This window comes from Lipophrys pholis, assembly GCF_963383615.2.
Source record: "Lipophrys pholis genome assembly, chromosome: 21".
NCBI lineage: Eukaryota > Metazoa > Chordata > Actinopteri > Blenniiformes > Blenniidae > Lipophrys > Lipophrys pholis.
In genome coordinates this window covers 23,604,252-23,626,549 of record NC_137649.1, presented here as the reverse complement: position 1 = coordinate 23,626,549, position 22,298 = coordinate 23,604,252, and the positions used below count along the sequence as shown (strand labels likewise).

General features: G+C 47.8%; 3 protein-coding genes across 9 annotated transcripts; 1 reads left to right on the top strand and 2 right to left on the bottom strand.

The window, feature by feature from the left end:
- Positions 1-511: 511 nt before the first annotated feature.
- On the bottom strand, positions 512-5,721 carry ubr7 (ubiquitin protein ligase E3 component n-recognin 7). Of its 7 annotated transcripts, none has more exons than XM_080490756.1 (12): positions 5,654-5,721; positions 4,139-4,268; positions 3,812-3,945; positions 3,642-3,702; positions 3,296-3,391; positions 3,161-3,214; positions 2,967-3,072; positions 2,814-2,893; positions 2,570-2,734; positions 2,322-2,487; positions 839-900; positions 512-760 (listed from the first exon to the last, which is right to left on the bottom strand). In XM_080490756.1, the coding sequence occupies exons 2-12, from the start codon at positions 4,253-4,255 to the stop codon at positions 686-688; spliced, it is 1,116 nt and encodes a 371-aa protein (XP_080346882.1). In that variant the 5' UTR covers positions 4,256-4,268; positions 5,654-5,721; the 3' UTR covers positions 512-685. The 7 variants fall into 7 exon arrangements, with proteins under 7 accessions (XP_080346882.1, XP_080346880.1, XP_080346881.1 ...); XM_080490754.1 differs by lacking the exon at positions 5,654-5,721 and adding an exon at positions 4,975-5,311; XM_080490755.1 differs by lacking the exon at positions 5,654-5,721 and adding an exon at positions 5,070-5,309.
- On the top strand, positions 5,276-6,823 carry LOC308126397 (uncharacterized protein). Its single transcript, XM_080490765.1, has 2 exons — positions 5,276-5,547; positions 6,684-6,823. The coding sequence occupies exons 1-2, from the start codon at positions 5,346-5,348 to the stop codon at positions 6,791-6,793; spliced, it is 312 nt and encodes a 103-aa protein (XP_080346891.1). The 5' UTR covers positions 5,276-5,345; the 3' UTR covers positions 6,794-6,823.
- Positions 6,824-6,896: 73 nt separating this feature from the next.
- Positions 6,897-8,434, bottom strand: tmem251 (transmembrane protein 251). The gene is made up of 2 exons (XM_080490764.1): positions 8,338-8,434; positions 6,897-7,415 (listed from the first exon to the last, which is right to left on the bottom strand). Exon 2 carries the CDS (start codon positions 7,405-7,407, stop codon positions 7,039-7,041), a length of 369 nt encoding a protein of 122 aa, XP_080346890.1. The 5' UTR covers positions 7,408-7,415; positions 8,338-8,434; the 3' UTR covers positions 6,897-7,038.
- Positions 8,435-22,298: the final 13,864 nt, after the last annotated feature.

Below are 22,298 nucleotides of genomic sequence, written 5' to 3'. Positions count from 1 at the left end.
AAATTCTAAGGTTAATTTAAATCTAAGGCAGAGATAATCTCAGGTTAATCTAAACCTAAGGCAGAGATAATCTCAGGTTAATCTAAACCTAAAGCAGAGATAATCTCAGGTTAATCTAAACCTAAGGCAGAGATAATCTCAGGTTAATCTAAACCTAAAGCAGAGATAATCTCAGGTTAATCTAAACCTAAGGCAGAGATAATCTCAGGTTAATCTAAACCTAAAGCAGAGATAATCTCAGGTTAATCTAAACCTAAAGCAGAGATAATCTCAGGCGTGATGGAAATTATTTGGTTGCTTTGTAGGTAAACCAGTGACAAATCAAATCAGTAAAATGGGATTGAACAGAACTTTTTTGATCCTTTACAGGAAATAGTTTCATTTCAGAACCACGAGAACAACGGTTACTGGAACCAACTCTCATAAATAAAGAAAAAAATTAAGTTTGATCAGTGACTGATCAATCAGCACCATCAGAGGTGATTGATCCTGAATTATGAATCCATTCAAAGATGTTGTTCCAATTCACTTTATTTAGTTTTTCCTTAAAAAAAAAAAAAAAAAAGCACAAATCCAAACAATAAAACATTTAAATCCACGATTCAATCGACACAAAGTTCATCATGTCACATGAAAACAGTTCAGAAACTAAAGAGGTGGAAATGACAGAACGGGTCAAAGGTCATCAGGTGCAGGACTCTCGTCTTCTTTTTTCACTTTGCTGCTCAAAGAAGTGATGGATGTCATCGGAGGTCACCACCTGAAGGAGGGCAGAGGGGTGACTGACGGAGCATCAGAAAGCTGCAGCGATGAAACGCTCGCGACGCTCTCAACTCACCTTCCCCTCAGCCGCAAACCTCTGCAGGAAGTCCTTCAGCTCACTTTTCATGTCATTGTACCCTGGAAGAAAGAACAGTCGCTGGGACATCTCTTTTTTTTTTTTGAAGACTTCCTACTCTTCCTCCTTAATAGGAGAAAACAAGCGCAACCCTCGGTTTCTCTTCAGCGCTGTGGCCGGGCTGACAAAAAGTCACAGCTCCGTTGAAACTCATATCACTTCATGGCCTTTGTAAACTTCTTCAACCCACTAAATTCTAACTATCGGAGCCCAAATTAAATACATGCTGCCTAAAACTGTCGCAGAACGACCAATCACATCATGAGGTTTGTTGACATGTTAAAAAACAGAGGGCCTCCCTTCCACACCCGCCTCGCCCGCTCATTGTGTAGAAAGATAAGGCCGAGCAGAGAAAACATCCTCAAGCCAAGTGGAGTCCTCAACAACAATATCACCATTTTCACACGTCGTGAATTCCTCGTGGGTTTTATAAATTTATAATTCCATTGTGGTTCAACTACGAGTGTAGCTCTAGTTGTGTAAATGTGTGAAATTAATCATCTCTTAAAGTAGAATAAGCTTGTTCAGCTCAGCTAAAACTCACATTAACATTCTTTCCGAAATCATTTAAAGAAATCATTTATTGTAATGACAATTACGTGCGTCGTCTTTCTAATTATGTATTATTGATTTAATAGATGTAACTGGTCTATGGCTCAGTATTGTATGACTGAAAATGTATTTGATATGTTGTTCTTGAACGCTGCTATCTGCAGACTGTTTGTGGGATTGGTAGCTGAGGTCGCGATGACATTCCCGTTTGATCCGGACCGGAGTTAACTTCAGGGAAAAACCCGCCTCGTTTGGGCGACCTGACAACGCCGACGAACTCTGAATGGAAGCTAACAAGAGAGGACATGACGTAGTGCGCAATGCATTCTGGGTAGTAAGCAAACAAAGCTAACCGCACAAATCAGAAGAAGCAGACGCAGAAAGAGAAAGTTGGAAAATATCTCGCGGGCAAACGTGGAGCAGTGAGGAAGATTCTCATTGATCTGGTCTGAAGACGGTGGGTGTGTCCTAATAGTCCCTCCTGTCTCCTAACAGTCCCTCCTATCTCCTAATAGTCCCTCCTGTCTCCTAACAGTCCCTCCTGTCTCCTAACAGTCCCTCCACAGGGTTAAGGTTGTTTGTGGCTATTCATGAGCTAGTTAGCCTAGCCACCACAGGCTAAAGGGGCGGGACTTCCTCTTTTGGTCTGGACCAATCAATGAGCCCTGTTTCTTCTTTACTTCCTCTCTGGTCAGTGTTTGTTTCGGCGACAGCGCCCCCAGACCGGCTGCTGGTGTAACTGCGTGACGCTTTCCAGGTGGTTTGATCCTGAACCAAACGAAGGGGTGAACATTCTCAGCTCCGCCCCCTCCCCCCCCCCCCAAGTGACCCGAGTCCCCGGACTACCAGAATGTGAAAGGCCTCTGAGTACCGTGGATGATCTCCAGCTGCTGCACTCGGTTCAAGTTGTCCAGGGCCGACATCAGAGGGTCGTGTCCCTGTTGCGTCTGTTCGCTGCTCTTCCCTTTGTTCTCGTAGGCCAGCACCGTGTCCGACTCGTCCAGCAGGAAGGGGAGGCCGGCTTCGGACAGACGCTCCTGACAAGAGGACAGGTGAGTCACACATGAAGAAAACAGCACATCCTTTGGTCAAAGCGGCAGTTCAGAGGAAGCTGGTTACCCGGCAGGCGCTGCAGGAGCAGAGTTTAGAGCGCCACGTGGACGGCCAGAACACGGCTCCAGACTGCTCTGCTTTCTGAGCCGCGGCCTGCAGCTCCTTCAGCCTGCAGCTCGGCTCGGCGTCCTGACGCAGCCGCTTACAGCTGGGCTCCACGGCGTCGTCCACCTGACGGGTTTTTCGGCCCATTAATCAAAGCAGCCGCTCTGGAAACCAAACGCCTCAACTTTCGCGTCAGTCTTCTCACCTGCGGCTCCTTAAGAGGACGGTTTGTGTTGGACTCGTCTGCTCTCTGCGACTCCGTCAGCTGTGCCGCTGCGCCTGGAGCTGCAGAAGAAACAACAGCGACAGTGTGTAGCCGCTAACGGCGGGTCGCCGCCGGGTGAACGGCAGGCCTTACCTGCCAGGCGAGCAGCGTAGACCCACAGGAAGGGGTTCTTGTTCATACAGGCCTCGCAGATCATCTCCTGCAGCTCCACGCTGTCCGGTACTGTACAGCCCAGGTGCTGCAGAACACAAGAGGACGTCAGGAGCCAGCAGGGAGCTGCACCGTCATGGCTGCCAACCCCCGTGCTCCTGTCCTCCTGTACCCACCCTGCCATGCAGCCAGTCCTCACACACCACACACTGGATCATCTCGTCCTCCACCTGAGGAACCAGACCAGAATTATTAAATCAGCCGATCTGAGACGAGAGACGGCGTGTCACCAGGTGGAGGAGAGGACTCGCCTGGTCATCGGGGTCTGGATAAGGCCGGCCGCAGGTGCAGTAACTCCCAAAGAAGTTCTGACTGTATTTATTCAGGGTGTTGAGCTCATCCTTCTCCTGACACACACACACACACACACACACACACACACACACACACACACACACACACACACACACACACACACACACACACACACACACACACACACACACACACACACACACACACACACACACACACACACACACACACACACACACACACACACACACACACACACACACACACACCAGTTGGGTTTTGTTGATGAGGGTTAAAAGAGGGTTATGGTTGGAGAGATTTGGTGGATGTGTGTAAACTCACAGGGTGGAGTTTACACTGCAGATCTTTGAACTTCCCGTTTCCACAGTCGCAGCGAAAGTTTCTGCAGAGATCAGGAGGACGAGGAGGTTACGGCGCCGTCAGAAGGAACTCTCAAGCGAAGTCGCTGTCACATGCAAAGCAGTAAAATGTACCGACAGCCGGTTCATCACCTCTTGGTGTAGAGTTCAAAAAGGTCGTGACCTTCATGGCACTTGTACGAACAGGCCAAACAGACACCTGCAGCCTCCCCTCCCTTCGGTGTGCAGGTGTTACAGGCGTAGAGCGCCTGGCGCTTCACGTAGCCCTGGAACACACACAAACACAGACACGCACCCTCACTGTGTGTGCGTTCTAATAATCCCTCCTATCTCCTCTCCTTAACCCTGTGATGTCATCCATGGGGTGAAGGAAAAGTGGATAGGAAAGGAGACAGGAGGGACTTTTCAGAAGCACGCATCCTGTCTCTTCTGAGCCGGTTAGTGAGACGATAAACTGACCTGAGGGTACGAGCAGTGATCCGAGTCACTTCCAGCCAACACAGCAGAAGCTTCCTCCTCCAACTCCTCATCCTCCTGTAGAATATCCACCAGAGACACCGTCTGCTCCTCACACATGTTTACAGGACGACTGTCGAGCAAACGGAGATGGGTTAGGGTAACGAACAGACTTGAAATGTAAGTTGTTCAGCAGCTTGAAAGTGGTGAACGTGTTCGTGTTGTCGATGATAGAAACACACGGCTGCATCGGCGAAGATTAGAAGGTCCCAGATAAGGAGGACTTGGTATAAAAGTTGCACCCTCCGTGTCCTCAGTTCTGCTCTCAGCATCAACGCTTCTGACCAAAATCATTTTTCCCAACACAACCTCCGGCGCAGAGCAAAACCCTCTGAACCACAAACACTCTCATTTTAGATGGAATACATTACTTTCTGACGATCGGCATGAAATTATTTGCTTAACATCCACATATTCAAAAGAAAAAACCTGCTCGTCACATTAATATAGTTCATAATGCCAAGGTTCAGTGCAGGCCTTTGCGGGTAGCAGAGGTTCGCAGGTTTGAATCCCACAGCTGACGGTTCATCACTGTGGCGCCCTGATCATGACCTTTGACCCCACTGCTCCCAGCATGACTGGTTAAAATTCATGCAGAGATGAAGATCCATCCAGTTTGACTCCTATCTTGCAGCAGTTGTGAACACACAGGCTATTAAATACACTCACACTCATTTGGATGTTTGTGCACAGACGGTTCGTCTATTATTGAACTCATTAGAGCTGTTAGCGTCAGTTAGCATCTCCCTGCTAACGCCATCAACAACATCCGGACTCACCGCCAGGAGCCAGGGGCTGGATGGTCTGTTCCCACCGACCCCGATACAAACACCTGGGCGGACGAATGTCGGTAAACTCCGAACTGTAGACTCACACTGGTTGCCCTGTTAGCTCGCTGTTAGCTCCGGCGGCTAACACACTGCTTCCGGGTTACTGCCTGGCGCCACTCTCCGGTAAAAAGGTACGGAGCTGAGAACAACCGCGGGAGGATGAATGGCACAGAAAACACTGTAAAATGTGGAATAACGAACGAGGCTTTTTTTTCTGTCGAGTGTCTTTAAACACGACAGGAAAAAGATAACGGGACTATCGAGGACAGAAGTCACGTGACAGTACAACGCATGCGCACTTTGACAAGCGGGAAGCAGTGATGGCGGCGGCCGCCGCGGTGGGAGCAGCGGAGCTCCGAGCCGAGCTGAGGCTCAGAGACGGACAGCGGCGGGCCGTCAGCGTCCAGGTCCAGGATAACCTGTCGTCTCTCATCTGCGGGCTCGGCGAGCTGAACCGGGCCGCATCGCGGCTCCTCAGCGAGCTGGTGGAGCAGGAGAGGAACCCGGGAGGCGGCGTACAAGGTAAGGACGAGGAGTTTAATCCAAGTATCACGAAGAAGCTTTACAGAAAGATTCTTAATCACTGGTGTCAGCTGTGTTGAAGTGAGGACACACTAAGTTCACGTACCCAGGTTTTTACACAAACGAATATTTCCTCCCTCTGCTTGGCAGGGACCACCTGGTTCAAGCTGCTATGAGCATGACACACCTGTAGGGGGCAGTGTAACGAGAAGCCTGAAACCATGATAGCCAATCAGAATCCTGGAAATTAAACACGAAGTCACGAATTGTGACATAAATTTCCATCTACCCCAGATCTCCACTGTGGCTGCAGTTTTCAGGAGTCGTAGCTGCGTTTATGTATAAAAGTGGAGAAATATCAGCGTTTTTAGTTCCCGTGTATCTGTAAACGTGACCTTTAACCTAACTCGAAACCCAAGTTAGTCGAACGTCACGTGAACAATCCACGCTTAACCCTAACGTGACCCCACGTGGGTTCATGTGACTCCATCTGCCCTTTTCCACTACGTGTTAGTAGTTCGACAAGCTGCAGGCGTTTCTTTGTCTGGTGGTATTTAATACACGTTCGCTCCGCATCATGTCGGGGCGATTACTTGTGCTCGACGGGGAAAAGCGCCGATGTCTCCGCCGACACGGCGGTGGAACTAACATAGTAATGGAGAACGGCCGAGGCGAGTCGGGTTCAGGAGGTAACGGGTGGAAAGGCCCCTCATGGTTCCATGCGACCATGAGGTCAAACCATCCCAGCTTCCCTCAGAGACGTGATTAAACTATAAATACAGACAACTCCCACAACTCCTTGCTTTTAGTGCAAAATAAGTTTACTTTAATGACCCCCCCCCCATTGGGAATATCTTAACTGTTCACATTTTACGTAAATCTCCCAATCAAACTGGCAAATCTGAAACCCTACGTATCTTTAAAAGTATTGTTAGGAACCACTGCTCTCTCTCACCACAGGTATGATCAAAGTTCACCTGCAGGAGGTGAGTCAGGACCTGGAGTTATAGTTTATCTAGTTAATCTTACAGGTTGGACAGTAAAATGGAGATTTGGGGGCCCGTGTTGCTTGATTGACGTTCCTGGTGGAAAGAATGAACTGCGCATTACTGCATAACTCATTTTCTGTGCTTCAGGAGAGGAAGAGCAAGAGGAAGAGGACGGTGACGAGGACGAGGACGAAGAACAAAGTAACGGCATCCTAAACTCTGAAGTACAACCTCCAGCTAAAAGACCCAGGACCTGAGGGCAACCGATGTAGAACTTCAAAGTTCATTTCTGTTTATTTGTATACTTTTATTATTGTATTAAAGTTGTCATGGTAACCATGGTGTCACCAGGATCTTTTTGAAAGTTTCTGACTGGCTTGCAGCTGTGACGTCGTCAGTTTTAACTTGAGATACGCGGCAGCCAATCGGGGCGGAGGAATCTTGAGTGGCTGTCGAAGGCACGTCACAAACACCCACATGCTTTTTTACAGTCCTGCACGCCTCAAGTGTCAATCAGCAGCCCCGGCCTGCGGCTGGCGAGTTTGGTGGCGTGGCGCCGGCTGCAGAGCAGCGCGATACAGACGGGCAGCACGCAGTATCCGACGGCGTGCGGGTCGGCCCGGGTGCAGGAGAACAGAACCAGGAAGAGCTGCAGGTAGGGCAGTAAGAACACCGCCGCCCACATCCAGCCGGGGAGGGCCGGCAGGCGGGCGGCGATGGCCGGCGGCAGAGTGGACGGTCCGGGGTCGCCCCTTTGCACACGCTCCAAGCTCAAGCTGTGGACCTCAAACACGTAGTATGCCGCCATGGCACTCGCCAGCAGGTACAGAGCCACGGCCACCCATCCAATCCTCTGGCGGAAGTTCATCATCCTCCATACTGTGGAAGGAATAGAAATGAGAACGTGGAGGCGACGTCTTAAATCTCTGGCTTTCACAGTCACACGGACTGTTCGTACGCCATCGTTTAAACGTCCTGGTTTTAAAGTGTGGAATCACAGGAGTGGCAAAATTAAAAATGTGGAAATATAAAGAGAATACTACATGAAAATACATTCCGTTTTGTCAATGCTTCTGTTTTGTCTTTGTCATTTACTGGACGAGTCAAGCCGTCTGGAAAAGACAAAAGCAAATCAGCGAGGGCTGTGGGGGGTCTTCCTGTCCAGGGGGACTCGTGTGGCTGTGTAGTAGCAGGAAGTAGACGCATATGCAGGTTTATTTGAAGTAAAAGAGGGACAGTTAAATATGACGGACAAGGACAAATTACAATATTGTACAAGAAATAAAAAAATGTGTAAAGGAAATGAAATACTTCAAACGTATTGTTAATGCAACAGTGCCATCTATCGGCATGAACAGAAATTGCTCAAAATGACGTCTTTGCAATGACAAAAAGACAAAACAGGAGAAGCATTGACAAAATGGAATAAGCAAAGGCAAGATAGAGAAAACTATATGACTACCTTTGTATACTTGTGGTATTATTGATTCTCTTTATTTCCGCATTAATTTCCTTTTAATTTTGGAACTCCTGTGATGCCATATTAAAGGAGCCGCGTTAGCGAGTGGCTTTGTGTGCCGTTTGATCCTGATGCTGCGGGACGTTCATCCACAATTCACACAAGTTAATAAAAAGTACTGTGTTGTTGTTCATCGTTTAACTGGGAGAAGAGCGTGAACGTGTTAGCAGCCTGTTAGCAGCTCGTTAGCAGCTCGTTAGCAGCCTGTTAGCAGCCTGCTAACCTCTGTTCGGCTCGTTAGCAGCCTCTAAACCTGGTAGTTGGTGTCTGGTTGAATCTGACCTTCCTTCTTCTGCTTCTTTCCAGCTGAATTGGATCTTCTCGGTTCTTCGAGCTTCACGCAGCCTCGCGACCGGCTGCTTCCTGTTTGGTCAGCTGACAGCCTGGTGACGTCATCACACGGAAGTGAACTCAAGGAGTGTTATTAGGACAAAATAAGTCTCTATTTACAAAATTGCATTGACAAAAATCTAATTTATTTTAATGATTTATTCAACTCTAATAACCAACTACTTAGTTACAAAGATTTTCTCACATATAAAGCAAATTTAAAGAATTTAGTTTAGTAATAAACTCTGTTCACAGCGGAGTAATAGAATTAATGAAAATTCAGTTTTCCTTGACTGAAAACTGAATCTGAACCTGGAACTCATCAGTTTATTAGTTGTTCATACAGCATTGCAATTTGGAAATAAATGGAGAACTAAGAAACTATATGTACTTTTATTAATCACTATTGAATTTTATATCCATAAACGTACATTTAGAAATTATACTCCATTGCTAAAGTTGTTTCTGATTTTAGGTTGATCACTATTTTAAATCTCTTAAGTTAACTACAAATTAGAAATGGATATCGATGATCAATATCTGACCAATCACTGAATATAAAAGTGATTAGTAACCCAGACACATAACTCATGCATTCAATTATTTGCTATAATTCTCTTATTAATGAATAGATACACATCTATATTATTTTTCGTGTAGCTACATTTATTTATATTCACGTTACATTTGAATGGATCATGTAATTTAATTTACCGTTGTCTAAGAGTATTTTACTGAGCTGACCTGAACGCATCATATTGATCCTGATATCTCCTCGTTAAGCGAGATAATAAACAGTCTGATTGAACTGAAACACAGAGTCTGTGTTTCCAGCATCTGTCATCCACTACTGGGTTTAACTAAATCGACTGGGTTGATACTTATCGCTGCCAAAAGTAATACTTTAAACATTTCCATTTGGTTGGTCATTGGTTATGGAATTTATTTATCAGTGCTTTAAGCTCACGTGGTGGAAAACTGCAATTTAAGTCAAATACATTTTACCATTTGCTTAAAATTACAACCTGAGCCTGTCATTGATGGAAAAAACAAAACAAACTGTAGAATAATATGTAGAATAACTGATCAGTGATGCTTGGAAGTTAAATGTTCTGTTTTGTTGTTTTATGTTAATTTTGAACGTAATAAATGAAAACAAAATAATCAGCACAGTGAAAATGAAAACTTTAACATGTTGGAAAAAAGTAGTGAGAAGCACAATGCTGCTTTAATGATCGACTACTCAGAGACACACTTTGCATTCACACGGAAACGGTCAAAATACTCTACTGGAGTTTATTCCCTCGTTACATTGACCCGAGCTCCACCTAGTGGGTGAACACAAGAACTGCACGTATCAGCAGCGTGAAACGTGTAGATCAACATGTACAATGGCTCCGTGTCGACTGTATCACCGACACTCTTTGGGTTGTCTTAAGACCCATAACCAGGTGGGTGGAGAGTCTTCACAGGTAGTTGAGGAAGTCTGAGTTAGCACAATGGAAACCAAGCTGATCCTGTGACGATCCAGTCGTTAGTACAGGGATTCAATGGAAATTTTGATTCCTTCATATGATGATTCACAAAGAGAACAATGAAGTGAAAAGAACATGCAGGTCACCACTCTGACAACTGAACTATGGAACGTTGTCAACTGACCCCGAGAGAAAACTGTTGGCTCTTTCTATTCACTCTGGAATTGTTTTTCCCTCTCTAGGGTCAGAGGTTCTCAGCCTTCGATAGCTCAGTTGGTAGAGCGGAGGACTGTAGTGGACAACATTGACATCCTTAGGTCGCTGGTTCAAATCCGGCTCGAAGGAAAACTTTTCATAAAACTGACTTTGTAGAATATCCTGGATCCATTTGTCAGAATCACTCTGAGTCCATGTTCATTCAAGACTTTTGAGGCGTTACAATGGAAGGACAGTACTCCTCAGGACTTCTTGAATGTCAAAGGATAAAGGCTGATTCATCCTCCATAAGAACAAGAAGAAGTTCGACACTCTGGCGTCCAGCCAAACAAGATGACATCATTTTCTTCAGCCAGCTCTCTGACTGAAGATTCATTCAAGACGTTACAACAGAAGGACAGTACTCCTCAGGACTACGTCAACCAGGTGGATGGAGAGTCTTCACAGGTACTTGAGGAAGTGTGAGTTAGCACAATGGAAACCAAGCTGATCCAGTGTCCAAACTTCACCTGGGTATAGTCCTGGGGAATTTTTTCTCCTGGCCGTAAAACAGAGTTGACACCCTTCGATAGCTCAGTTGGTAGAGCGGAGGACTGTAGTGGACAACATTGACATCCTTAGGTCGCTGGTTCAAATCCGCCTCGAAGGAGAACTTTTCATGAAACTGACTTAGTAGAATATCCTGGATCCATTTGTCAGAATCACTCTGAGTCCATGTTCATTCAAGACTTTCAAGACGCTACAACAGAAGGACAGTACTCCTCAAGACTACGTCAACCAGGTGGGTGGAGAGTCTTCACAGGTAGTTGGTGAAGCATGAGTTAGCACGATGGAAACCAAGCTGATCCTTTGTTAAAACTTCCCCTGTGTATAGTCTTGGGGAATCTTTTCTCCTGGCCAGAACACACAGTTGACATTGTTGTACTTTGGAAGTCAAATTCTGCGACAAATCCCAAAAGTCTTTGACTCTCAAATTGTCATGAAACTGTTTTTGTTTTTCTGGTGACGTATCGGAGTCCGATTGCTTTCTACTGGAATTCTACTGTCACATTTCTATATCTTTTCGATCTTCCATGGACAATAAGTAGCAACAACACGACTGCTGGACCATGTCGACTGTCTCACCGACACTCTTTGGGTGTCTTAAGACCCATAACCAGGTGGGTGGAGAGTGTCTTGGGCTATCTTTCCAAGCAGCAAAACATTTTCCCCAACAAACTCCACGATTCAGGATCCTCAGGTGCGTGGAATTTATTTGAGTACTTACATTTTTGCGAAAGTAGAAAACAATACAAAACCAACAGTTTCATTGTCTGAAAACAAACAGATTCTAGAAGTAGTAGTAAAGAAATCCATTGTACTTACAGAAACTTCCTTTGCAAGGGAGACCAATACAAACACCACTGGCTACAAACATTTGCCCCAGACACATGGCACAGGGGTACTTCCGGTTTATAACGTGTCACTTCCGGTTTTTACAGCATCACTTCCGGTTTGCACAATCACTTCCTGTGAGGCGTGAATGCACCATATAGCAACAAAAAACATTTCTCCTAAAATATAACCCTTAGCGAGAGCAGAGCAGAGTCTTCACCGCTTCTTGAGGAAGTCTGAGTTAGCACAATGGAAACCAAGCTGATCCAGTGTCCAAACTACACCTGGGTATAGTCCTGGGGATTTTTTTTCCTGGTCGTTAAACAGAGTTGACACCCTTCGATAGCTCAGTTGGTAGAGCGGAGGACTGTAGTGGACAACATTGACATCCTTAGGTCGCTGGTTCAAATCCGGCTCGAAGGAGAACTTTTCATAAAACTGACTTTGTAGAATATCCTGGATCCATTTGTCAGAATCACTCTGAGTCCATGTTCATTCAAGACTTTTGAGGCGTGACAACAGGACAGTACTCCCCAGGACTACGTCATCCAGGGGGGTGGAGAGTCTTCACAGGTAGTTGAGGAAAGCTGAGTTAGCACATTGGAAACCAAGCTGATCCTGTGACGATCCAGTAGTTAGTACAGGGATTCTGATGTCAAATTTCCATTTCTTTATGAACAATCATCTGAAACAGGCCGAAATAGCTCAGCTGGGAGAGCATTAGACTGAAGATCTAAAGGTCCCTGGTTCAATCCCGGGTTTTGGCAAAGACTGGTCGTAATGGAAGCAGGATAGACAGTCATTTAGGAAACTGCACAGAACTCTGCTGACTGTTGGAAATGGAAGTTTTGATTCCTTCATATGATGATTCACAAAGAGAACAATGAAGTGAAAAGACCATGCAGGTCACCACTCTGACAACTGAACTATGGAACGTTGTCAACTGACCCCGAGAGAAAACTGTAGGCTCTTTCTATTCACTCTGGAATTGTTTTTCCCTCTCTAGGGTCAGAGGTTCTCAGCCTTCGATAGCTCAGTTGGTAGAGCGGAGGACTGTAGTGGACAACATTGACATCCTTAGGTCGCTGGTTCAAATCCGGCTCAAAGGAAAACTTTTCATAAAACTGACTTAGTAGAATATCCTGGATCCATTTGTCGATGTTCATTCAAGACTTTTCAGGCGTGACAATGGAAGGACAGGACTTCTTGAATGCCAAAGGATAAAGGCTGATTCATCCTCCATAAGAACAAGAAGTTCGACACTCTGGCGTCCAGCCAAACAAGATGACATCATTTTCTTCAGCCAGCTCTCTGACTGAAGATTCATTCAAGACGTTACAACAGAAGGACAGTACTCCTCAGGACTACGTCAACCAGGCGGGTGGAGAGTCTTCACAGGTACTTGAGGAAGTCTGAGTTAGCACAATGGAAACCAAGCTGATCCAGTGTCCAAACTTCACCTGGGTATAGTCCTAAGGATTTTTTCTCCTGGCCGTAAAACAGAGTTGACACCCTTCGATAGCTCAGTTGGTAGAGCGGAGGACTGTAGTGGACAACATTGACATCCTTAGGTCGCTGGTTCAAATCCGGCTCGAAGGAGAACTTTTCATAAAACTGACTATGTAGAATATCCTGGATCCATTTGTCAGAATCACTCTGAGTCCATGTTCATTCAAGACTTTTGAGACGTTACAATGGAAGGACAGTACTCCTCAGGACTTCTTGAATGTCAAAGGATAAAGGCTGATTCATCCTCCATAAGAACAAGAAGAAGTTCGACACTCTGGCGTCCAGCCAAACAAGATGACATCATTTTCTTCAGCCAGCTCTCTGACTGAAGATTCATTCAAGACTTTCAAGACGTTACAACAGAAGGACAGTACTCCTCAGGACTACGTCAACCAGGCGGGTGGAGAGTCTTCACAGGTAGTTGAGGAAGTCTAAGTTAGCACAATGGAAACCAAGCTGATCCTGTGACGATCCAGTAGTTAGTACAGGGATTCTGATGTGAAATTTCCATTTCTCTATATAAAATCATCTAAAACAGGCCGAAATAGCTCAGCTGGGAGAGCGTTAGACTGAAGATCTAAAGGTCCCTGGTTCAATCCCGGGTTTCGGCAAAGACTGCTCTGCTACTGGTCGTAATGGAAGCAGGATAGACAGTCATTTAGGAAACTGCACCGAATTCTGCTGACTGTTAGAAATGGAGGTTTTGATTCCTTCATATGATGATTCACAAAGAGAACAATGAAGTGAAAAGACCATGCAGGTCACCACTCTGACAACTGAACTATGGAACGTTGTCAACTGACCCCGAGAGAAAACTGTTGGCTGTTCCTATTCACTCTGGAATTTCTTTACCCTCTCTAGGGTCAGAGGTTCGCAGCCTTCGATAGCTCAGTTGGTAGAGCGGAGGACTGTAGTGGACAACATTGACATCCTTAGGTCGCTGGTTCAAATCCGGCTCGAAGGAAAACTTTTCATAAAACTGACTTAGTAGAATATCCTGGATCCATTTGTCGATGTTCATTCAAGACTTTTCAGGCGTGACAATGGAAGGACAGTACTCCTCAGGACTTCTTGAATGCCAAAGGATAAAGGCTTGTTGGGGTCAGCGTGTGATCAGAATATGCAAATTACCCTAGTGGTAGGCTACCGGAAGGTTCTACCCTGTCAGAGGTAATTTACATATAAACGAATCGCCAAACAGAAGTAAATTGTTATTTACGGGTTGACAATTACTGATCACTAGCGGTAGGCCACCAAAGTAATGGATTACTGGAGTAATAGATTACTAAGGTAATGTACCAAGTGTAAGTTATGCAAAGCTATAAAGGTTGATTGGAGTAAATAGTCAGTTATCGGCCAACAGCTTTGAGCTAAAAAGGGGTCGCCTGACGGGAGGAACCTCCACGGGGTCCAATCGCAAAGGCGGTCCACCAGTGGCACGACCGGTCAACAGGCGTGACGGGTCACTCCTTTGTTGACAACTGCGGGTCAGTGGCGTGACCTATCAATGAACAACGGTACTTGATTACGAGTGATGATTAAATTACGGAGAGCAACCTATGATTCAAGTTATCAATGAAACAAACCTGCGATTTGTAAGTCAATAACTGAGGGGAGGCTGAATTACTTCGGTGGAGTGGACCACCGAAGGTGATCTGCAAGTAATTTAGAATGGATTGTTAATCAAACAAGTTTGGTTATTTATCTAATAACAATCGGGAGTAATCAAGGAGGAGTTGGAATTAATTAAGTAGAGTCGGGGTTTACTAATTAAATACAATGAGTTATTTGAATGAGCTAAACCATTGAAATTGAATTAAATGCAGTTAGGATTATTAATTGGATAAACTTGCGCTTTATGAATTAATAATACTGGATAATTGGATGCTGAGATGCACGAAAACCACTTAAAAATGATTAAAAGCACTCTTGAGTATTAATTGAATAAATTGACTAATTTATTAATTAATAAAGCATACAAATTATCTATCTGCAACAAAAATAAATGAACAATAGCTTAGAGACAATTCAAGTTGTGATTAGGTTAACTGGGTAACAGATCAATCAATAATAGTGCGGGTAATTAACCACAGAAAATGCGATGAAACACTTAAAATTATTTAAAAGCAATGCGGGTTATTCCCGTGGAAAACCTGCATTCATTCGCCAACGCCTCCTAGGTGTGTTAAATTACCCAAAGCGTTAAAATCATTGAAATTGATTTAAACCATTCAAACTATTAATCAATTGAATATTACCGTTACTTAATCAAAGTCGGGGCACCAGCTGAAGTTAGGGTCTTAAACGAAACATCAGTCTTAAAAAAGAAAGTTCAATTAAAATGTTTAAATTATTATTTCTGATTGAAATGATAATCGCAATTTAACTGAAGCAGGAAAGGAAGGCTGTAAATCCGAGCACTGACTGTTACAACCAGCAGTTGTCGCTGAAAAGCACACAAAAACCACCAAGAATCGTTCAATTCAACTATTAAGTGTTTATTAACAAACGTCTATTCCTAAATCATCAATCTATGAATCACATCTAATCAATAAACATCAAGCAAGATCTCATAAAACAACACAATACAAAACAAAGCCAGCTAATAAAGTGTGTGTGTGTGTGTGTGAGTGTGTGTGTGTGTGTGCGGGTTTGTGGAGCGAAAGGGGCGTGACTTGGTGAGAGGGTAATGACCACGAACGTCCACCAGAGGGAGGTAGACGTCGGCGGTCCTGTGTAATCACCCGATCTGGCCACTAGGTGCGCGTCGGCGCGCGGGGCAGTTGTGATGACTTAATGCAACCACCAGATGGCGGTACGAGCGGTTGCAATTACCCACGCGACTACCAGAGGGCGCCAAACGGCTCGGCGACCCGGCGAGGAAATCGATGTGATTACCCACCCGGTCACCAGAGGCGCTCGGCGTGCTCTGCCTGGGATAGCGTGACGTCACTGAGCTCCGCACGGGCCGTAGCCGTCGGGAGCGCGCCGGATTCCTTGTGGCCGAGAAATCCGAGCCGCAGTGAACTACACACGGTCCCAGGGACGCACTGAAAGGAGGCGCTTGGAGGCAGCGGCGGCCGTACCGTGCGCTGGTTAGTGAACAGGGAAACAGAGGAGAAGAGGAGAGAGAGAGAGGAGAGAGGAGGGGGTGTCTGACTGTGTACACTGACGCGACCGCCTCAGCTTACACGTACAGAGTCCAAAAACGGCTGTTCAGGCAGAGATGGACTCTGGGAGCAGAAGCGTGAGCTGAGGATGAGGAGGCTCGCGCGTGCGTGCGATGATTCGCGTGGATGGCCGTCCACGCGTAGACACAAAAGTACTCAGAAACAGGGATCGGCGTCCCAAAGTTACAAGTACCAACAATAAACACACAGCAATAATAATATCACGTTATTCTAATTCCTGCCCAGACTCTAAGCCTTACTTGGTTGGACGAGGGGGAAACGTGCTTCCGTGGCCAGGTGAAATCCGTCGATTTGTGGCCGCGGGCGGTTCTCTGGCGTCCCAGAAAATAGAGACCTGACGTGGACTACGGAGGGGAAACCCGTAGTGTGATCCGAGGGGCGATCAGCAGCTTCTTGCGATGAGGGGGGGAGTGAAGAAGCGATGCTCAGGTCGGTCTGCAGACGAGCGTGCGGTTGCAGCGCGCGCTCGGGGTCCGGATGATGCAAACAAAAAAAGGGAAGAAAAAAAAAGAAGGGGAAACCAAAAATAAAGGGAATTCCCGCTTTCCTTGAGCTCGTCCAGCGAGGTGAAGAAAATTCAGGCCCGGTCCAGGTGCGTTAACACGAGGCGCTTTGTCTCCGTACGAAAAGGTGCGTCTGGGTTGACGCGATTTCGTTTTGGAAGAGGCTGGATCTCTTCCCGGGCCTGAATTTATACCGTTATGATGTCTTCCGGGCTCCCCGCGGCGTTGGCCGTGGTTCAGCCAATCCACGCGGGGTTGGCTTGCGCGTCACCGGGCCGGTGACCCGGTGATGACGGGATTTTGGGTCCCCCTGCCGTCGAGCTGCAGTGCCGCAGCTAGAGGAGGGGGGACCCGGGGGCCCCCCAGGGGGGGGTCATGTGATCAATGGCGAATTTTCCAGGGTTGAGCACATGGTTTCTTTGTTCTCAAAGAAACGTGGCTCACCCCCCTCCTCGCCCCCCCCCCCTTCCTCATGAGGGTGAGTGAACAAAGGATTTTGGCTCCAACATCCCCCCTTTGTTCCGAAGAGTGGGATGCAGGTCACAGTCTTTGGAGCAAACCTGGGCCGAACAATCCATAGAATCTGTGAACGTCCCCATGTCCTGTGAAACATACTGTCCTTCTCTGTCCACCAGTTCACATGTGAGGTTATTTCCTGAGCAGGCTGGGCTAGTCTGGGCAGGCTAAGGCTAGTCTGGGCAGACTTACTATTTCTATTCTAACTATCTAAGCACACATACATTTCATTTCTTAAGGGTCGTCACCAGTGAACATGAAAGAGGTAGGAAAGGGACAGGAGAGTGAGAAATAGGAAGGGAACGGGTGGTTAGGAAAAGGGTTAGTAGGCCGTGCCTTCACCTCTTGGTTGGGTGAGGGCTGGCCTATTGTGTGTTTGTGGATGGGCCCACAAAACGTGGCGAGACCAGGGTCAGGGAATCCAGTCGGGCCTGTAGTTTCTGGATGTACTTGTACATCGCGTACGCCACTACGGCCGTGATGATCCAGCCACTGAGCAACATTCCGAGCGCTGCCATGCTGATGGGATGGTCTTGGTATGGGTGTCCACCTGCCCGCCTAGGGAAAGTGGCTGAGAGCCCTGTGGGCTTTAAATTGAATTTAATCAATTTGGTTCCCTCAGCCAGAAGCTGGCTTTGGAGGGTGGCATCAATTGTGAAATTGTGCCCGACGAATGCATCCATCATCTCAATCTCCACCTCGTGTCGGTCGGCATCGAGATGATGGAGGATTATGTCGTCAATGTGTACTGTAGCCCCTGGTGGGACATTGAGGAATATTGTTTGATTGGGCAGGGTGAGCTTGGTGGCTATATCATGGCGGTCGTAGGACATGGTCGCTTCAGAATGAGGTGTGTTGACGAGCCATCGACTACCTGCTCTCTCTACTCTGGTCTCGGTTCCTTCATCTTTGATGGACAAACTACCTTGACATTTCTGCTCCGGGGCGTCTGCCTCAGCCCACATAGATAGTTGGTGACATCTCTAATGAAAGGGTTGCTGGGACAGATCCAGTGAATGTCTTTGGTGTTTGTGCACATGCTGAGATTGGGGACCAGGTAGAGTGAGGGGTTGTCGTCGTGGTAGGCGAGTGTGGGTGGCGTTCGGAGGTGTACGTGTGTGTTACCCTCCCAGAATCCCACATTCAATACGGTTTTTAAACGGTACACATTCTGCTTTTCAATGATTGGTAGGTTTAGGATAAATCCTAACTCTAGGTTCTGTGGGTTCACAGAGATCGGAATAGCACTGCCGAGACTATATGCCAGATGTACCTGTGAAGGTTGTACAACAGTGGTGGTAGTGGTCTTGAGAATCTGTTCAACCAGTGTTAGTGGAACTAAGTACGTGGGGATCTTCCCGGTACTGAGGCTACTCACGGAGGAACTGACTTCTCTAAGGAGATCTTGCATAAGATCCCTGACTATTCGCACATACGTTATGTCCTCACTGACGATACTTGACAAGGTTGTTAAGGCATGCAAGGTGTTATTGATTAAAGCAGAATGCAAGTTTACAGTGAGTATGGTTCCCTGAACCGTTTTGGTCAAGCCTTGTAACTGTTCACTCTGTATTAGGAGTCTCTGTTGGATTTCCGGCATTTCTTCTTCGAGTTCCCCGACATGTCTCTGAAGGGCCTTCAGGCTGACCGAGTTGGCTGCGGAGAGGCCAATCGAGAACAGCGAGCCGATGCCTGCTGCTGCGGAGAGCAGTGCACCGAGGAACCGCTTGGGTCGCTTACCGTCGCTGAGGTCTTTCTCAGTGACCATGAATTTGTCCAACTGTTCAAGCATGTGAACCGTTGCCTGTTTCGCATGCTCGATGGTGTCGGTGGTCTGGATTCCGCTTAGCCTTCCCTCAGTCAGCTGGGGGGGCTTGCGGATGTGGTTGCGGTATACATCCCAGGGGTCTAGGCGCACGTAGAACCTCTGGGTGTATAAGCCGCACCGGGTGATGAGAAGTCCAGGCGACCCCTGAAGGATGATGCCCGTTGGGGGGCCTGGTTCAACTATCATCATGGATGAGGTGACTCGGAGGCTGAGCAGGATGCCAAAAATCCAAGGGAGATCCATCCTGGAACAGATGAAGCGGAGAGATGTGATCACGATGTGGGGATTGTATAGTGGAGATCCATCGTTCGCCAGTGCGCATAGGAATGATGGATGCTCTCTCAGAGACTGATAGCTCCTAGACTGCCGCGACTGCTGGCCGTCAGGGAGCATGACAAGAGGGGTGTTTGAGCCAGATTCTTTGGAAGGCGTACACATGGGATTAGAACTTCTGGACTCGATGGCAGCGTTCATGCTGTCAGAAGAGGGAGGGTCCATGTCTGGACCGATTCGAGTCGGGTTGCGTACTTGGGCCCAAAGGTACCCGCGACGGCAATCGATCAGTGGGGCTAATCGGTTAAGGAGATCTTGGCCAATGAGTAATGGTTCTGTGTCCAGCGTGGTGACATAGATGGGATGCACCAAAGACATCTCTTGGAAAGTGACATCCACCCAGACGCGTTGGGTGATGGGTGAAGTGTCCTGAGTGAAGCTTCTGATGTTAATGCTGCAAGCTTCGACCTGCAGTGGCTTTCCAAGAGACAGCAGAGCTCTCGCAAGCTCGGCGAAGGTGGCTGAACACATTAGGCTTATTTCGGACCCGGAATCTAACAGCGCGAGGGCGTTTACACATCCTCCCACCACCACGGATGTGTAGATGCGGTTGGCGTTCTCTCGGTGCACGAGATTGCCTAAGAAAGTCAGGAACGGCAAATCGGTGGACTGGGAAGCTGTCGTTCTTGAACGTTCTCCCGCCTCACCTGTTTCTCCCCCCCACCCGACAAGGTAAACCTTGTTTGTGGTGGGTCGGGGCCGCCGCTCTAGTCAGGAGGGAGGGGGCCTACGTCCCCGTCCCCTTGAGGGGGGGTGGCGCCCCCTTTGGTTGGACAGGTCCAAGTTCTGTACAGCCTCTTTGATGCAGGTTTGAACCCACTGCTGTAGCTCAGTCTTTAACTGGTCAGCTCTGTAGCGACCGTGGTCCCTTTCCGAACCTTTCATTTTCCACTTTGAATTCGGGTCGGGCCCTTTCTTCGGTTGGAAGTTTTGTTCTGACCTGGCCCATTTTCCACCCTTTTGATTCGGTGGAATACCCTTCTGGCTCTGTTGTCCCCCCTTTTGATTTGGTTGTGCGCCTTTCTGCTCAGACGGAGAGGGTGTACCAGACCCTCCTCCAGCATTCGTTCTGGGTGTCGGCAACTCATCGCCCTCAAGCCTCAAATCCGTGTTTTCCCTTGGCTCCATTTCCAGGACCCTCTGGTCAATGTCAGGCTTCTTACCCGGGCATTGACGCAATTCCCACACCATCTGCGCGTGCTGGCGCAGTTCCTTCATGGTGGGTTTGGCGGTCCTGCAAAATAGAGCCACATCGAACCTCCCACTGTCGTGGAGGTTGTTGACAAACAGAGACTTGAAGGCGTGATCTTCCTCCAACCCCGGTGCATTGCGGCCTTGGAAGTAGGCCACTCGTAGGCGCCTGTAATACTCCTTTGGCGGTTCAGACTTCCGTTGGGTGATCGCGAATGCACCAAACGTTGCCGAAGCAGGGTCATTGTACAATGAATACTCTTCCCGGAGAGCCTGGCAGAGGGTGGAGTACCGGTCTCGGGTGTCTGGCGGCAGGGATTCCATGAAAACATGGACTGTTCTGGACGTTGTTTTCCAGAGAAGCTTTAGCTTCTCCCGCATGGAAGGACGTGCGATGTCGAGGAGGCAGCGTTCAACCTCACGGAGGTAGTCCTCGATACTCGCGTCCTTGTTGCTCGGGTCAAAGCGTTCGATGTCCTTTGCGAGGGATTCGAGCTGGCGGGTCCGGACATCCCACCCCCTCACGGGACTGGGGCCGTCAGAGTCCTCTGACGACAGTTCCCCGTGGACTGCTGTCTGACGCGGGTCGGGGCCGCTAGGGCCATACAAGGGAGGTCTACTGGGGTGTAGAGGCACCCTCCTGGACCCCTGCTCCCGACTGCTAGCGTCGCGTGGGGGCTGCAGATGGGAAGGAGTGGCGGAGTCGTCGAAGCGCACCGTGCTGCGGCTGCGCGTGGGCTGAAAAGAATCACCATCTAAGCTATATGAGGCGTCATACCTCTGCGTTGTGGCGCATGAGGAGTCGATAGTGCCAGACCTCTCTGGCGAAGCCAGATTACGACGACCCCAATTAGGGTCACGTTGCGCACCTAGGGTGGCAGTGTAAAGCTGGTGTCGGAGATTTTCTTCCCTCTCCATGCCCATCGCGATTAGCGACTGAGCTTCTTCTAGGTTTTCCTTTAACTCCTGGATCTGAGGCTCACTCTCTAGTGTGCACTCATCGACCTTCGTCTCCTTATGAGGAGGCAGAGCCCGTTGCTTCTCGGGCTCTGAAGGCTGATCCTCGTCCTTGGAGGCGTCCAGCTCCTGTCGGAGGCGAGCGTTGTCCTTGGATAGCCTCTGGTTGTCCAGACGCAGCCGATCCGTACGCTCCTCCGCCTCCTTTGACTGTAGCTCTGCTCTACGCTGGTAGAGCAGGCTGATCTGGCCCAGGACGTCCGGCACTGTACGTGCCGGCTTGTCCCCTGGGTTGTTGACAAAACTTACCAGCTCTCGGATCTTTTCTTCGCAAATCTCAACGCTGTAGCGTTCGAGATTTGCTTTCTCCTCCAAGGAGAGACGGACGAGGTGGGACACCACGTCTCGTATGGCCGGCTCAGTTAGCACCGGCGGAGCCTCGGCTCCCTGTGCCCGGGAACTCTTACCCTCCATTGAGTGGTTGAGATTTACGCCCGAAGTCAACAACGTTTAGCTGTGGTTAACGGCAAATTAGCTTTGCTACTGCACAGGTAACGGCTGTACCTGTGTCTTACAAACCTCTCGGTTTCGTTAATTGCTCGAGCTGCACCCTATCCAAGTTAGTCAGATGCGTCTAACACCTTGGCGAGCAATATTGTTAGTGTCTATTAATCGTAGTCAGAAATCTTAACACAGCGTGTTAATCATGCGTAGAATGCAGGGAAAGCAAGGCACTAACCACTTCACAACTGATTTCACACCACAAGTGACTTTGTTCGACAGTGCTGAAAAAGTGTATCTTGAAAACCAATTCTGGGAG

Coding starts and splice junctions, on each gene's coding strand:
- ubr7 (XM_080490753.1), bottom strand. Junction 3,946..4,138: donor ATCACTGCTCGTACCCTCAG/GTCAGTTTATCG, acceptor TGTGTGTTCCAG/GGCTACGTGAAGCGCCAGGC. Junction 3,073..3,160: donor AGGACTGGCTGCATGGCAGG/GTGGGTACAGGA, acceptor TGTGTTCTGCAG/CACCTGGGCTGTACAGTACC.
- LOC308126397 (XM_080490765.1), top strand. CDS start 5,346: ATGGCGGCGGCCGCCGCGGTGGGAGCAGCGGAGCTCCGAGCCGAGCTG. Junction 5,548..6,683: donor CCCGGGAGGCGGCGTACAAG/GTAAGGACGAGG, acceptor TCTGTGCTTCAG/GAGAGGAAGAGCAAGAGGAA.
- tmem251 (XM_080490764.1), bottom strand. CDS start 7,407: ATGATGAACTTCCGCCAGAGGATTGGATGGGTGGCCGTGGCTCTGTAC.